Here is a 17,480-nt window from a genome sequence, read left to right as displayed (position 1 = left end):
CAGTTCTTAGTACCAAGCTGGATTTCCTTCCAGCCTTGGCCTGCCCTCCCTAGTCCAATGTTCCTCTTGTCTTTCAAGCCATCCTGTTGCCTTCTGTAAAGACAGGGGAGGAGAGGTAAAAATGGAGGCCACTCTCCCTTGTTTTTATACCGCTCTCCTCTCTGAGGTTTACCCTCAGTTGAGGGGCAGGCAATAATCAGTCTGTGGCGCACACGAGCTTCCAACCACCCTTCAGGTGAATTGTAAATTTCTTGTTCACAACTCCCCCCCTGTGCTGGCAAATGGCTGGCTAAGCAATTAATGCCCACTTAGCACCTGGCTCTGAGGAGCTAATCTGTGGACATTTTCAAGATTTACACCATGTTTCAGTAACAAACATATAGCAAAATCTCATAACTCCATACATAATGTTGATACACACCTTTTAACAGGACAATAATATTCAGCAGATGATGACTTTTCAGACATCTCACAAGGCTTGTACTTTGTTCGAGTTTTATCATAATTTTGTAAAAACGGTGACCATAATAGTGTAGACCAGTGGTTCTCCACTTTATTTCATTGGATCCCCTACTTTGTGTCTGTTGTTATTTACGCCCCCACCCTCAGAAGTATATAAACCGACACAAAGCTCTGAAGGCAGAGTGGAGAGCAGTGGCTGGTGCCAGCAGCAGCACAGAAGTAAGGGTGGCCAGGTGAAAAGTGATAGTCATCAATACCACTGTTCACAGCAGACTTATCACCCCAGTGCCACGCTTACTTCTGCGCTGCTGCTCCACCTGGAACTGACAGCTGGAGCCCCGCTGCCTCCATGTGAGATTTTTTCTGAGGGAGTGGAGGGAAGAGCGCCCTAGCATCCCTTTAATCCCCACCCCCCAGATGTGCACAGCCCTCCTTCATGAGCTGCAGCCACCTGGGGCTAACAACCGGTACTCTTAAAAAACCCCACCGGACACACAGGCCGTGACTCCTGTGGGAGGCCCATCCCATAGTTTGAGAACCGCTGGTGTAGACAGTCACAATGGGGATTCGCAGCCAAGATGGTAACACTTGCTCCTTTATGTCCCCGGGATCCCAGAGAAAATGTCCAAGCAGGAGAGCAAAGCAGGTCCCATTAAGCTTTCAAAACACACGTGTGATTTCAGCTATAACATTCCCTCTCCCCCCTCATTTCCACAATGTTTCAGACCCTAGTCCCAATGAGCTAGAATCAGGCAGGCGGTGAGGTTGTGAGAACAGGGGCACTGGGCTGAAGCCCAGCTCAGGGATCAGGATCATTATTGCTCTATGTTTGACTGTATCTCCTGCAAACAGACCTAGAGGCCAACAGTCTGATTCTCCTCTCACAACAACTTCACAGTGGTGTAGACAGGTCATGTGACTCCAGTGGGATTACTCCTGCCTGGCACCTGGGTGAGGGAGAGGGGGATGAACCTGGGAGCCCAATCAGACTGGTCCTGATTTGTATTGGGGTCAGGGAGCAGGGCACAAGATTTAAGAGAGTTTTATCTCTAAGGAGAGTTTGAGAAGCCTGTGACAGGGCAGGGATGAGGTTGGCTGGTCACCTCATGGTGCATTTCCATCCCAGGCCACATGTGCATTGCTTTAACCTTTCACCTTACCTCTGCAGTTGGCAGCTATTTCATGCAACACAACGGAGACTGGGAGTGGGAGAAACTAAATTCTACTTTATTATTTCAATGGAAAAGCAAAGGACAGACTCCTTTGTCCATCCCCAGCCCAGTTCTGTCCCAGCCCAGCCCACTGCTGCACCCAAATGCCCCATTCACCAGCAACATCTACACATTAGGAGAAAAGTGTCGAGAAGCCACGAGAGGCGCTTGGAGACCATCACAAAAGCAAACACCCTGAGAGCAGGGAATCCAAAGAGCTCAGGTTAGAGGGATGCAGGTTGGGGTGAGTGGGGCAGAGACCGTCGCTATCGTCCCCACACAGGACACTGCGGTAGATGGAAAGGTGACCAGCTGGGCTGTCAGGCTCCTCATCTCTCTCTGGCCTCCACAATAGGGATCTCCCTGGCTTCAAAGCTGCCCAGGTGCCCCTGACATCCCTGGCCTCCTCATCTCAGCCCAGCCTCATCCTCTCAGCAATCAGGAGACGCCGCCCCCTACCCACAACATTTCTGTTGGGCAGGATTCACAGCATTTTACAATTCAGGTACCGCTGAACCCAACACTTGCAGGATAATTCCTGTCTCTCTCTAGCATTGATGCAGTAAGTTCACAGTTCTCAGGCTCAGCTGCCTGGTTCTGAGGAACAAACCCAGCAGTTTCCCAGTTCTGTTCCTCTCCATCTGCCACCCTCTCCCCCTCCTGACTGTGTCTCACATCACTGCAGAGATCAGGCTGTAACTTCCTTCCCCATTACAGTGTCTGCCTCTGGGAGTGTGAATCTAGCTCGCACCCTCAGCCTTTGTTCATTACCATTGTTCAAAGAAAAAAAAATCACACGACAAGGGGTAGAAAAAGCTCAAAATTAAATTGAAAAGGACTGTTCTGGCAAATGAACATTTGCCCCATGAAGCCCTCAATAAATCTGAGTTACACCCTGTCACACTAGTCTAATATCCAAGTACAGTAACGCTTCACTTAACATTGTAGTTCTGTTCTTGAAAAATGCGACTTTAAGCGAAATGATGTTAAGCGAATCCAATTTTCCCATAAGAATTAATGTAAATGGATGGGGTTAGGTTCCAGGGAATTTTTTTTCACCAGACGAAAGACTATATAAACACACATACACACTGTATAAGTTTTAAACAAATAATTTAATACTGTACACAGCAATGATGATTGTGAAGCTTGGTGGAGGTGGTCAAGTCAGAGGGTGGCTATTTCCCAAAGAATGCCTTACTGCTAAATGATGAACTAGCACTTGGCTGAGCCCTCAAGGGTTAACACATTGTTGTTAATGTAGCCTCACACTCTACAAGGCAGCACGACTGGAGGGAGGGGAGACAGCGTGGCAGACAGAGACAGACACAAACCCCATGTGTGTGAGAGAGAGATGCACATTGCCCCTTTAAGTATGCTGACCCCACTCTAAGTACATTGCCTTTTTAAATAAATCAGCAAGTTGAGACAGCAGCTGCTGCCAGGAAGCTCCCTCCGCCCTGAGCCCTGTAGTGTCCTCGCTCCTGCTCTATAGAGATGTGGTAAGCAGGGGGCAGGAGCAGGCGGGTGGGGGACATCCTGACACTAGCCCCCCCCTTTCCATTGTCCCCCCTCCACGCACAGCAAGCAGGAGGCTCCGGGGAGCAGCTCCAAGGCAAAGGGCAGGAGCATCACAGGGCAGTGAGGGGAGGGACAGCTGAACTGCCCAGCAATTGATCGCCTGCTGGGTGGCTGCTACACAGGGAACTTAAGGAAGCGGGGAGTTGATAGGGGGGCTGTCGGCCCACCCTGGTTCCAACCCCCCACCAGCTCGCTGCAACGGGCTGCTCTTTCTGCAAGCAGTAGACAAAGCAGGCAGCTGCCAAACAATGTTAGAAGGGAGCATTGCACAACTTTAAACGAGCATGTTCCCCAATCGATCAGCAACCTTACAACATTAACCGGGACGACTTTAAGTGAGGAATTACTGTATGTGACCAAAAGGTCTTTGGGAATAGAGAAAAACCCACAATACAGAGTGAGCTACAAAGTACTTTCACATTCAGAAAGTGAAATTCCAGAGAATCTGAAGACTCAAAATCCAGAAAATAAGTGTACTCATTTTCTTCTAAAGGGGCTAAACCTGCTTTACTTCTCACCACATAAACCACGACCACAGTTGGTCATTAGTTACAAAAGTTTCTGCATCATCATAATAGACCAAAAACTCACAAACCAGCTTCCAATCTACACATGATCTGGGCTGCCCTAGACAAAAACTGGAAACAATTTTACCAAGAGATGCAAATGGGGATATACAATTGGAAAGATCAAAATGTTCTTTGAGGTTCATTTGAATTCCCTTCCAGGTCTGTAACCCTTCCTTCTCCAGCCCTCAGGGGTCTGACTTAGGATCACAGACATCAAAACTGTGATTCCTAGGCACAGAGAGCCAGGGACACGGTGGTAAGTGACACCTTGGGAGGTGGAGGAGGAGAACAGGGACAGGATAAAACTGCATTGCTGGGACAGAGGCTGCTGTGTGGAGAATGGAGCATGATGGTGATGGGAGAAGGAGGGAATCCCTCGGACTCACCCCATCACCCTGAAATAGCACAGAAGTTAAAACACCACGTTTGACTGTCTCTCTTCCCATTCTTTTAGCATCTGTTTGAGTCTGGCCCATAAGGGAGAAAATGTACAAACGCTAAATCTTTTTCCGCACAGTCTGGAGAAATGTGAGACTATCTGGGAATGAGATAACCCGGCCCCACGGGGGGACTCAGGGACTAATGATCACTCTGTTAATAGGGGGGATCTGAATAGATAAGATGCTCCAGGTGAGTGTGTCACGCTGCCTGGAGCGGTTCACAACTGGCCATGCCGACCTCCGGGCAGATTGGCAGAAAACCAGGCAGATGCCTCAAGCTGCTGGTTCATTCTGTATTTAGATTTCACCAGGCCACTGACAAATGTGAACTCCTGGGTCACTATCTCCATCTTACCCTAGACTCACAGACAGCCCACCTTGACTCTCCAGTCTGTCTTGCCACCCAAACTGGACTCTGTGATAAAAGGTCATTTACACCAAAAACCCCATCACATCACGTTGCTCCCAGTCCCAAGAGATCAGTCACTTACCTCAGAGCAACTGGTACCCTAGATCTTACACCGAAGACAACGCAGGTAGCCAGTTCTATAGTAAATTTACTAAAGCAGTGGTCCCCACCTTTTCTGGGTGGCGGGCGCCAGACAATGAGCCACCAAGGACCATGGCCGGTGGACAATCATCTGCCAAGAAGCGGCAAAGTCAAGAGGCATCGCCGAAATGCCACCAAAAATCAGCAGCATTTCAGTGGCGACGCCTCTTGATGACGTTGCTTTTTGGTGGCGATGCCTCTTGATGACCCTGCTTTTTGGCGGCATTTCAGAGGATGCTTGTCCGCCGGCCAGTATGCGGGCGCACACAGAGGCCCTGGTGGGCGCCATGGCATCTGCGAGCACCGCGTTGGGGACCACTGAACTAAAGGATCATTAGCTAAGAAAAGGAAGTGAGAGTCATTGAGAGGTTAAAGCAGGTAAGATGCATGCCCAGGTAAGTCACACTTTGTTATTCCAAAGGGTGGCAGTGATGTAATAAACTGACAGGTTCCCAAAAGTCTTTTCAGGGTACCCAGATTGTCCCTGAGGAATCACAGCTTGTATGCGGTATTCTTCCCTGTAAGAGTCCAAAGAAGCCAGAAATCCAGGATCGTTCTTTGAATCCATACTTAAAGCTTCTCACAGAAAACAAACTGATAGGGTCACTCCCTACGTTGGGTCTTCTTTTGATGACCGAGAGTGAGGAATGCGTTTTTGAGTCTTTGACCTCCGGTCATAACACATAACGTCCACTTGCTTTGAAATTAGCTCTTTTCTGTTAAAGTTCATTTGCATTCCACAAGGCTTCTTCCTCGTTTGATGGGTTATTTAGTTATGGGGTACACACAGTGCAAATATTTTTGCTACTACATTATAACAAGATATAGTTAAGTGAAAACAATGCAAGGAACATCTCATTACTCTTCATGACGTTTAAACACCAAATACACTCTTATACATTGAACAATCTCTTTAATCTATCCTAATACACAAGTGAATTGGCCTTGGGCTGCACCATGAGCTGGCACCAGGTTTGCCCGAGTCTCACAGTTTATACCACAAAATCTGGTGCAGGGTCACAGAGAGGCTCTGGCTGATCCTGATCACGTTTCCTATCATAGAAAGACCCTTGGAGGCTGATGCTGCGGAGGCGGGATCTCGGGCCTTCCACAAAGGGTCCTTGTGGGAATCAGCCCCTCTCAGTGGCGCTGTCTGAATGCAGAGGGGACAGGGGGGCTGAGTGAGGAGAGGCAGCACCTCTCTACCCCAGTGCTCTCCCTCGCCTCTTATCCCATGATCCCCAAACGCTCGATAGCCCCAGCACCCAGATCCCCCTGCTTCCCAGCTCCACCAGCCCCAACCATTCAATCCCCAGTTTCCTATCCCAGCACCCAGGTCCCTCAATATTTGATCCTCTGGAGCCCAGCGCTCTGGGGGATTCGGGGAGGGGAGGAGTTCCCAGCCCCCAAGGACACTCCCCCTGCAGGGAACAGACCTAGGTAAGGGGGAGCCCAGCCCAGGGGCTGGTGAAAGATGGGGGAGGGGACGTGTGTAGAGTGAAGATGGGGCCTGGATCAAGTGTCTTCTCCTCATGTCCATGGCAGGGGGATTCCGGCTGGGAGGGGAAGGGAGAGGGGGGAACTTCAGCCAGGCAGAGGAGCAGCTGGAGGAGTTTCTCTCTCTCCCTTCCCCCGACCTGTGGCCCATCAGCTCAGCAGCCAGGGCTGCAGCAGGGAGCGGGGGCTGATCGGGGCTTCTCCTCCTCTGCCTGGGGTTTGCTTAGACCAGGCAGAGCCAGAGGGTCACTGACCAGCTGATGCTCGGCTGCTGCTGGATCCTCACCCCAGCCATGGGCCGCTGGATTCTTGGGAGCCAAATGCCCCTGATGTGTGTGGGAACGAGGAAATGGGTTTGTTACTATGGCCAGCCAAAGTCAGGGCACTCAGAGAATTTCCCTGCTGTGCAGAGTCAAGTCTGATGTCCAACGTGGTGTTAGTTCCACTTGGAGCATTTTCCACGCTGAGAACAAACATCTCAGCGGTTACTTTCCTGTGCAGATTTGCTGATGCCCGATTCTCTGGGAGCACCAAATGAAGTTTCCCCATTGCTCAAGGTCTCTCTGTTTTGTGGATCACTGACGTGTGAGCTCGGATTGAATCTTTTTCCACAATCAAGCTGTTCCGTGGGTCTCCCACGCCTTTGTGAGTTCTCAGATGTTTAGTAAGGTATGAGCTCTTCCTGAAACTTTTCCCACAGGCCAGACATTTATGAGGTTTATAGCCTGTGTGGATTCTCTGATGTATAATAAGGTTCGATCTCTGAATGAAACTGTTCCCACAGTCCAGGCACTTATGGGGTCTCTCGCCTGTGTGGATGGCCTGATGCCTAATAAGGGATGACCTGTTGGTGAAACACTTCCCACAGTCCAAGCACCCATGGGGTCTCTCTCCTGTGTGGACTGCCTGATGTCTAATAAGGGTTGATCTCTGAATGAAACGTTTCCCACATTCCATGCACTCATGGGGTCTCTCTCCTGTGTGGATGGCCTGATGTCTAAGGAGGGCTGATCTGTGCGTGAAACTTTTCCCACAGTCCAAACAGTTATGGGGTCTCTCTCCTGTGTGGATTCTCTGGTGTATAACAAGGGCTGACCGCTGAGTGAAACTTTTCCCACAGTCTAAGCACTTATTGGGTCTCTCTCCAGTGTGGATTGTCTGATGGGTACTAAGGGATGACTTCTGACTGAAACACTTCCCACAGTCGAGGCATTTATAAGGTCTCTCTCCTGTGTGCATTCTCCGATGTTTAGTAAGGTAGGAATTGTTCTTGAAGCTTTTCCCACAGTCCAAGCATACGTAGGGTTTCTCTCCTGTGTGAATCCTCTGATGCACAATCAGGTCGGAACTGAGAACAAAACTTTTGCCACAGAGGAGGCATTTATAGGGACTGTCTCCTGTGTGGATTGTCCGATGTTTAGTGAGATAGGAGCTGTTCTTGAAGCTTTTCCCACAGTCCAAGCATTTATAGGGCTTCTCTCCTGTGTGGATTGTCTGATGGGAAATAAGGTTTGTTCTCTGAATGAAACTTTTCCCACAGTGGAGGCATTTATGAGGTTTATTCCCAGTATGAATTCTCAGATGTCGAAGAAGGTGTGAGCGCTGAATGAAACTTTTCCCACAGTCGAGGCATTTATAGGGTCTCTCTCCTGTGTGGATTGTCTGATGTGTACTCAGGGCTGATCTCTGTGTGAAGCTTTTCCCACAGTCCAAGCACTTATGGGGTTTCTCTCCTGTGTGGGTTTTCTGATGCATAATGAGGGTGGTCTTCTGACTGAAACAGTTCCCACACTCGAGGCATTTATAGGGTCTGTCTCCCATGTGGATTCTCCGATGTTTAGTAAGATTTGAGCTGTTACTGAAGCTTTTCCCACACTCCAAGCACTTATGGGGTCTCTCTCCCATGTGGGTTGCCTGATGTGTAATAAGTGCTGATGTCCAATTAAAACATTTCCCACACTCAAGGCATTGATAGCGTTTCTCTCCCATGTCGACTCTCCCATGGCTATTGAAGTCTGAGCTGTTATGGATTGTTTGATGTATAAGAAGCTGTGATCTCACAACGAATCCTCTCCCACACTGGGGGCAGTGGTAGAGTTTCTCTTCCTTGGGATTTGTCTGCTGGGCTGTGGAATCCTTGTTTCCTCCCCCACAGTTAATAGTTTCATCCACTTTCTTCCTCAGGCAGTTTCCCATCAGCCTTTCTGACCTGTGCCAATTTCCCCAGGCTTCTCCCTCTTCCAAGCACTGGGAAAAATTCCCTTTAGCCCTTTCCACAAAGGTCCCCTGTGGTTCCACTTCTCCAAGAACATCCTCATGACAATTCCCCTCCTCGTTCTCACTTCCTCGCTCAGCACCTGCTGGGAGAGACATAATCCAGACAGGAATCATTGTGCTGGGGAGGAAGAGGAATAGCTCAGAGGGGAAACCCAACATGCTAACGCTGTGAAGACTGAGCAATTGGATTCTGCCTCCACATCCCACCCAAACATTCACAGAGAAGAAAAGTTGGGAAGGAAACTCCTGCAGCTAACAGGATGGGTGGAAAACTGTGAGCGATATCTGCTGACTCCAGATCTGCCCTGGGTGAGATGAGGAAGAACTGAGGGCCCTTGCTCACACCACATTTTTGGGATTCTCAACTTTTTCCTTCATTCACCACATGGTTTCTGTGTCAGTTCTCACCTGTGCGAGTGCCTCTCAGGATCTCTCTTTCCTCGCAGGTCTGGAGATCCGGGACCCACGGCTCTTCCCCTCGTTCCAGCCGGGCAATCAACTCAGGTTTGGGAATGGGAAATCCTGTGCACATGGTGAAATCAGACCAGATCAGGGTGCATGGAGGATTGACAGCGCATCTGTCATAAGGGGCATTCTGTGAGCTGAATCTGGGCTGAGGGATCGTGCAATTCCAGAGGACGGGAACATGTTCACCGAGCCCCCTTGGGAGAGGCAGACATCTGGGGAGAATTGTGACACCCTCACTAGGAGTTTCCAGGATCTGTGCGCTCTGGGGTCCTTGCTGATACACACCCAGTTCTAATGTTAAACCCCTGCCTATTTCTAAACCAGCAGAGCCCAGAGCCCTCTGCATGGCTGGAGCTAGTCCCAAGGAGGGAGGTGACCAGGGATTCTGCGTGCGAATGAGAAACAACACAGACAGGACAATACATGGCTTCTCCCCCTTTGAAAGATGGAGGCGGGGATGGTTTAGCACAGAGGTGGGCAAACTATGGCCCGTGGCCCACACTCGGCTCACGGGACCCTTCTGCCCGGCCCCTGAGCTCCTGGCCCAGGGCCCTTCCCCGCTATTCCCTCTCCCCTGAAGCCTCAGCAAACTGTCCCGCCGGCACAATGCTCTGGGCGGCGGGGCTGCGAGCTCTTGCCAGCAGCGCCACTGTAGAGCCGGGGCCTGACCCAGTGCTCCATGCTGCATGGTGGCACGGCTGCCTATCCTAGTGCTCCAGGCAGCACGGTAAGGGGGCAGGGAGCGGGGACGAGGGTTGGATAGAGGGCAGGAGAGTTTGGAGTGGTGATCAGGGGGTGGTGATGTGGCTAGAGGTTGGGGCGGTCGGAGGGCGGGGAACAAGGGGGTTGAATGGGGGCAGAGGTCCCGGGGGGGGCCAGTCAGGAATGAGAGGAGGAGTTAGATGGGGCGGCAGGGGACAAGGAGAGGTGGATGGGGCAAGGGTCCATGAGGGGCCATCAGGGGACAGGGAACAGGGGGGGATGGATGGGATAGGAGTCCCAGGGGGGCCATCAGGGGGGCGAGAAGCAGGAGGTCAGATAGAGGGCAGGGCTGGGCCACGCCAGGCTGTTTGGGGAGGCACAGCCTCCCCTAACCAGCCAGCCATACAATTTTGGAAACCCGATGCGGCCCTCAGGCCAAAAAGTTTGCCCGCCCCTGGTTTAGCAGGTCCATTAGGTTAGTTCCATTGGAGGGGATATGGAGATGCAAGTCTCTCTCACACGGTAACTGTGCCTTAGAGGCCCCATTCCCCTCCATAGCGTCATAGACTTTCAGGTCAGAAGGGACCATTATGATTGTCTAGTCTGACCTCCTGCACAACGCAGGCCACAGAATTTCACCCACCCACTCCTGTAACAAACCTCTAACCTATGCCTGAGCTACTGAAGTCCTCAAATTGTGGTTTAAAGACTTCAAGATGCAGAGAATCCTCCAGCAAGTGACCCGTGCCCCACGCTGCAGAGGAAGGGGAAAACCCCCAAGGGCCTCTGCCGATCTGCCCTGGAGGAAAATTCCTTCCCGACCCCAAATATGGTGACCAGTTAAACCCTGAGCATGTGGGCAAGACCCACCAGCCAGACACCCAGGAAAGAATTCTCTGCAATAACTCAGATCCCACCTCATCTAACATCCCAGCAAAGGTCATTGTGCATATTTACCGCTAGTAGTCAAAGATCAATTAATTGCCAAAATCAGGCTTTCCCATCTTACCATCCCCTCCATAAACTTATCAAGCTTAGTCTTGAAGCCAGATATGTCTTTTGCCTCCACCTCTCCCCTTGGAAGGCTGTTCCAGAACTTCACTCCTCTAATGGTTAGAAACCTTCGTCTAATTTCAAGTCTAAACTTTCTGATGGCCGTTTATATCCATTTGTTCTTGTGTCCTCTCCCTCCCTGGTAATTCTTCTCCCTCCCTGGTATTTATCCCTCCGATATATTTATAAAGAGCAATCATATCCCCCCTCAGCCTTCTTTTGGTTAGGCTAAACAAGCCAAGCTCTTTGAGTCTCATAAGACAGGTTTTCCATTCCTTGGATCACCCTAGTAGCCCTTCTCTGTACCTGTTCCAGTTTGAATTCATCCTTCCTAAACATGGGAGACCAGAACTGCACACAATATTCCAGATGAGGTCTCACCAGTGCCTTATATAATGGTACCAACACCTCCTTATCTCTACTGGAAATACCTCGCCTGACGCATTCCAAAACCGCGTTTGCTTTTTTCACGGCCATATCACATTGGCGGCTCATAGTCCTCCTGTGATCAACCAATGTTCCGAGGTCCTTCTCTTCCTCTGTTACTTCCAACTGATGAGTCCCCAGTTTATAAAAAAAATTCTTGTTATTAATCCCTAAATGCATGACCTTGTACTTTTCATTATTAAATTTCATCCTATTACTATTAATCCAGTTTACAAGGTCATCCAGATCTTCCTGTATGTTATCCCGGTCCTTCTCTGTGTTAGCAATACCTCCCAGCTTTGTGTCATCTGCAAACATTATTAGCACATTCTCACTTTTTGTGCCCAAGTCAGTAATAAAAAGATTAGATAAGATTGGTCCCAAAACTGATCCCTGAGGCACTCCACTAGTAACCTCCCTCCAGCCTGACAGTTCACCTTTCAGTGTGACCCGTTGTAGTCTCCCCTTTAATCAGTTCCTTATCCACCTTCCAATTTTCATATTGATCCCCATCTTTTCCAATTTAGCTAATAATTCCTCATGTAGAACGATATTGAATGCATTACTGAAATTGAGGTAAATTAGATCCACTGCATTTCCTTTGTCTAAAAAGTCTGTTACCTTCTCAAAGAAGGAGATCAGGTTGGTTTGGCAAGATCTACCTTTTGTAAAACCAGGTTATATTTTGTCCCAATTACCATTGACCTTAATATCCCTAACTACTTTCTCCTTCAAAATTTTTTCCAAGACCTTACATACCACAGATGTCAAAGTAACAGGCCTGTAGTTACCCGAATCACTTTTTTCCCCCTTTCTTAAAAATAGGAACTACGTTAGCAATTCTCCAGCCATACGGTACAACCCCCGAGTTTACAGATTCACTAAACATTCTTGCTAATGGGCTTGCAATTTCATGTTCCAGTTCCTTTAATATTCTTGGATGAAGATTATCTGGGCCCCCTGATTTAGTCCCATTAAGCTGTTCGAGTTTGGCTCCCCTCACTGACCAGGGAAGAACCTGTGTAGATTCAGAGATGCAGATCCTGCATCTTCAAATAACCGAGGGGACAGGAATCCCTTACCCAGCGAGGTCACCGTCTCATAGTTCTCCTGCATGACATCCCTGTAGAGGGCTCTCTGAGCGGGGTCCAGCAGAGCCCCCTGCTCCTGGGTGAAATACACAGCCACCTCCTCGAAGGTCACTGGCCCCTGAAACAACAAAGACCAGAGATAAAAAATCCCACCCCCACCCTCAGAGCAGCCAGGAGGCTTCAGGGGGTGGGGCGAAGGTGACAGCTCCTTGTCCCCCCCAGCAGACAGCAGTGGGCAAGGTCTTCTCATTCCCACACGTCTGCCAGCAACAGGCTGATGAGCAGGGAACAGGAATCCCAACAGCTTCCCTTGGTATTTCACAGCTGCTTCGGGCCAGCGGGTTCAGGCTCCAGCACTGAGAGTCTGGTCAATTTTCCCAGCCCTGCCCAGGGGGGCGTTTCCTGGTTCAGAAATGAGGGAATGTCCTGTGTCCCCCCCGCCAACAGGCCTGTTCAGAAAATCAGGTCCCAGGTTGAACATGTTAGGGCAGGTTTATCACACCCTGTTCCCTCCCTGCCTCCCCCTGTGTGATTCCAGCCCCTCTCCATCTGCAGCAACCTCCCCCGCCTGCAGCTCCCTGAAAACCCCCTACCTGAGCTGGCTCCATCAAAGCCATTTCTTTTCCCCGTTTCCTGGAAGACCAGTTGATCTGGAGCAAAATCTGGATGTGATTCTTCAGCCTGTCAGGGTGAGAGGGGTGACTGGGGAGGTTTCAGAAGGGGCTGGAGTCCATTTCACACCCCGATTCCCCCCAGGCTCTCTCCCTGCAGACTGATGCTCTGGACTCTGCCACGCTGGGAAGAAATTCAGTTAGTTTATTTCCAGCCAGGCCAGGCCCCTCCCAGCAGAACTAAACCCTCCGGGGCACTTTGAAACTCTCCCCGTAACAGCATCTCTGAGCAGAATCAAAGGAGCCACTTTGGGGATCCCCCTGACATTGGCCCAGAGGGCAGCACGTCCCCTCAGTGACGCAGGGACTCGGCCGGAACAGGAACTGGCTTTTGCTCTGTCAGCTCCTCATCTTGTTCCTAGGAGAGTCAGTCTGCCAGGGGGCAGGGAATGGGTCTAGGCAGGGCTGGGAGCTGGGAACCTCCCTCTCCACTTCCTGCTCCTGCTGCCCTTCCAGTCTGGTCACTCTCTGTTTCTATCACCTTCCCTCTGCCAATGAGAACTGATTACTGTCCTGGTCCTATGGGCATTTGCTCTCATCAGATCAGCGACTGCCACTGCTCACAGGAGTGTGAGTGGGGGTGTGTCCGTGAGGGCAGCAGCTCTGGGATTCACAAACACCAGGGAGCAGAGATGGGGCAAGGAGGGAGCAATTGAGCAGAGTCACTTTCCTGCCTGGCCCCAGCCGGGTCTCTCCCCATCCACCCATGCTCCGGCTCAGGGGCTGGCATTGGCAGAGCCCGAGGTTGCCCTGAGGGGGTTGCTTCCAGCCACTGGAGCCTCCCCCCCCCCCCGGGGCTGGGCACAGAGAGAGCTTTAATGAAGGTCTCGCCCCACCACGGTCCCCACTGCAGGAGCAGCAGCTGCTCAGCCTGGGCTCCCAGACCAAACTGGAGGCAGCAGCAGCATCTGACCAGGGAGCTTAACTCTCGGGCTGTAACATCAGGAGCAGAGAGACACACACCCACCCACCTCCTCCTCTCTCTTGGCCAGAATCGGAGCCCTCTGGTAGCAGCAGCTAATGCCTGAGCCTCCCTGTCCTGCCCCTGCAGCCCCCAGGGACAGGCAGGCAGAGGCTGATCCAATTGGCCCAGAACCAGCAGTGACTCCGGTGTGGCTGAGATCTGAATCCTGCCCGGAAATCAGACCAGGGTCCTTGTCAGCCCTGTCGTGTAAAAGCCAGAAGGAAAAGAGGGGTGGGAGTAGGGTAGGGGGGTTCTCCATCTGTCTGTTTCCATTGTCAGACAGGTCACAGACGTTCTGTAGTGAACAATCATTTAATGCACACAAAACACTGAATGGTGAAACGCAGGACTCGGCACCTCATTTATTCACTCTAATTTAAGATTTCGGGTGCCAGTAATACATTTTAACGTTTTCAGAAGGTCTCTTTCTATAAGTCTATAATATATAACTAAATTACTGTTGTATGTAAAGTAAAAAAGGTTTTTAAAATATTTAAGAAGCTTCATTTAAAATTAAATTAAAATGCAGAGCCCCCTGGACCGGTGGCCAGGACCCGGGCAGTGTGAGTGCCACTGAAAATCAGCTCGCATGCTGCCTTCGGCACACGTGCCATAGGTTGCCTACCCCTGGTGCATCGCATTCTGGACAGTCTTTGGAATACTTCGGAATTCCTTGCAAACACAAGCCATTAGGCAGAAGATCTGTCTTTGTCCCTTAGACTGAGTCATCCCTCCATTGTCACTGTTACATGTATCTGCAGGTCTATACTTTGGCCCACGTACGTTAACGCGCTCCTCTCTTATCTTATTTCCCAGCTATTTTCTCAGGCCTTTTCCTCCCTGCTAAAGTTGAAGTGCCTTGTCCTCACTGCGTTTTTACTGCAGCATCGCACCTGCTCCTTTGTTACCCCAAAGCAAAGAACAAAACCCACCTCTCTCAGCAGTGAAGGACAGGCCTCTGGGCTAGACTCACAAAGGAACTGAGGCGTTGTGATGCTGAGTGTCACAGTGTCAACTGTCATACCCCTAGAAAGTCACAGGAATATCCCTGCGATCCACAAAGTGGAGTTAGGTGCCAAAGCGGAGTTAGGTGCCTATAAAGTGACTAGGGAGAGATGGGCGCCTTAGAATGGCATCCGAAAAAGACAGCCCGCTAGGCAAGGAGTTGCCTAAGTCAGTGGTCCACAAACTTCAGGGTCACCCCCCCCACCCCTCCTTACTCCTGTCTGGGCCCTAACCCTCCCGGGAGGGGGGCCATGGCTCCTGGGGAGCAGGAGGAGGAACCAGGATAGGGGTAAGGAAGCTGAGGCTGGGGCCGCAGCCAGGGAAAGGGTCTGGCTCAGGGGGTGGGAAAGGAGCTGTGGCCGGGGGCAGGAGCCAGGGCTGGGGGTGGGGCCACGGCTAGGTGGCGCTCCCTCCCTGCCCGCCGCAGGGTGGCCTGGGTCCAGCCATGCAGGGGGGCACGCCCCACAGTTTGGGGATCACTGGCCTAAGCTAACCAACGAGAGATGCCGACCACAGGGCTGTGTCCTAAACCCTGCCCATCTCATGGAGTTTGGTGCCTAAGTCCTCGCTGCAGGGAGATGCCTAGTGATCCAGGAATGGGAACCCCACTCCTGGAGCCCAACAGCTTAAGTTCCTAAGCAGTTCCTTGTAAGAACGAGCCAGGCAGGCGCCTCACGCCTCACAAAACAGCCAGAGGATACGGGTGCCACTTTATCACTTTTAACCCAATGGTTACCACACTTGCCTGAGATGTCAGAGACCCCCACTCAAACCCTTTCTCTGTCTCGCTCTGAGGCAGGAATTGAACCTGGGTCTCTCGCATCCCAGACAAGTGCGCTAACCACGGAGTGAGAAGTTGGATAGTAACACCCTGGCCTCCTTTTCCAGCCAGATTTTGAACGGGACCCAATCCTGCCAGTGGGCCTCCGAGCACACTTATCGGATTGTGCCCTGAAGGCAAGAGAGACATTCACCAGCCTGTCCTCTCTCTTGTTCCTGAATCACTCTGGGGCTTAGGCGGGAGACAGGTATCCAGCTGCCCAGAGGAAGGCAGCAGGGCTCAGGCTCAGAGGCAGAAACTAAGATTCCTTCGGGAAATTCTACCTTGAAAATACAGGTGCTGAGTGAGTTTTGGAACCACTGAGACTCGTCTGGAGTTTTGTATCTCTCAATGGAGTCTAAACTGGGATCTAAATACCTAAACTCAGACCTCTGAGCTTCACCAGGGGAGGGAGGGTTGGGTGCCTATGTACCATTGTGAATCTGAATAATATTGGTGTCTTCTTCCTCTCAAAATACAGCTCAGAGCTGTCAGCAAACCCATCCAACCCAGCAGACTCATAGACTCATAGACTTTAAGGTCAGAAGAGACCATTATGATCATCTAGTCTGAACTCCCGCACAACACAGGCCACAGAATCTCACCCACCCACTCCTGTAACAAACCCCTAACCTATGTCTGAGTTATTGAAGTCTTCAAATTGTGGTTTGAAGACCTCAAGCTGCAGAGAATCCTCCAGCAAGTGACCCCTGCCCCACACTGCAGAGGAAGGCGAAAAACCTCCAGGGCTGCTGCCAATCTGCCCTGGAGGAAAATTCCTTCCCGACCTCAAATATGGCGATCAGTTAAACCCTGAGCATGTGAGCAAGACTCACCAGCCAGCACACAGGAAAGAATTCTCTGTAGTAACTCAGATCCCACCCCGTCTAACATCCAGCATGCTCTTGCACTGAGCAGTCGCTGATATCCCAGGGCTGTTCTAAGCAGATATATTTAGAACATTTTCCCATCCCTTGCCTGAACCCCCGATTGCCTCCCGTATCAGGTGAAAAAACCAGGGAGTGGCCATGCCAGATGGTTTGCCTACAATGAAAACATCCGATATAGCTTCAGAAACAAACACAGAGCATGTCCAGTAACTGCCGCTGCACCCTATTTCTGGAAGCTTCTGAGCCAGATTAGCCCCGTGCTCTGCACATGTGCAGAGATGTGTCACAGTGTTTGATGTGAGCTGAAAATACGCCTGGCAGGGTGAGTCCTTCCACCTTGGTGAACATCGCAGTCACGGGCTCACTAATCTGACCAAAGTGTAAGAAGGGTAACAGACTTGTAAGTGATATGTGGATCAATTGGTTCATTTCCATGGGACAAGAGTGCCCCCACTTTGTCTATGTTGCTTATAATGGGGATCAATGTACAGTCAGGCCAAAACCCTGTGTGCACAGCAGGATCTACCATGACACTATCCAGCCTCCATGCTCCTGATCATGAAAGATGTCCTGTCCTTTGCAGGAGCAAGATCACCTTGAATTTCAGCCTTAACCCATTTAATGAAATTTTGTCAAGCCAAAACTGACACCTGTGAAATAACCCAATGGCTTTTCTACAGAGCACAACATGCAGGGAAGATGAGATGAGCGCCCCACTGCTTTGCTCCTTCTCTTTGGACTTGAAAAATCGAATGTGGGTTACACCTGGATGATACAAAATTTAAGAATGTTCAAGAGAGGTG

The 17,480-nt window shown here is 50.7% G+C and overlaps 1 protein-coding gene across 1 annotated transcript in view; it reads right to left on the bottom strand.

The window, feature by feature from the left end:
* Positions 1-17,480, bottom strand: part of LOC127033132 (zinc finger protein 585A-like) — a 30,722-nt gene that overhangs the window by 7,643 nt on the left and 5,599 nt on the right. Inside the window, exons 2-5 of the mRNA XM_050920937.1 lie at positions 12,921-13,008; positions 12,319-12,445; positions 8,996-9,109; positions 6,868-8,670 (exon numbers count right to left, since the gene is read on the bottom strand). Coding sequence (XP_050776894.1) covers positions 6,868-8,670; positions 8,996-9,109; positions 12,319-12,445; positions 12,921-13,008 — 2,132 coding nt within the window. The remainder of the gene's footprint in view (positions 1-6,867; positions 8,671-8,995; positions 9,110-12,318; positions 12,446-12,920; positions 13,009-17,480) is intronic.

Source organism: Gopherus flavomarginatus, chromosome 12, assembly GCF_025201925.1.
Source record: "Gopherus flavomarginatus isolate rGopFla2 chromosome 12, rGopFla2.mat.asm, whole genome shotgun sequence".
Lineage (NCBI taxonomy): Eukaryota > Metazoa > Chordata > Testudines > Testudinidae > Gopherus > Gopherus flavomarginatus.
The sequence above is the reverse complement of the archived record's forward strand: the minus strand, read 5'-3'. Positions and strand labels throughout refer to the sequence as shown.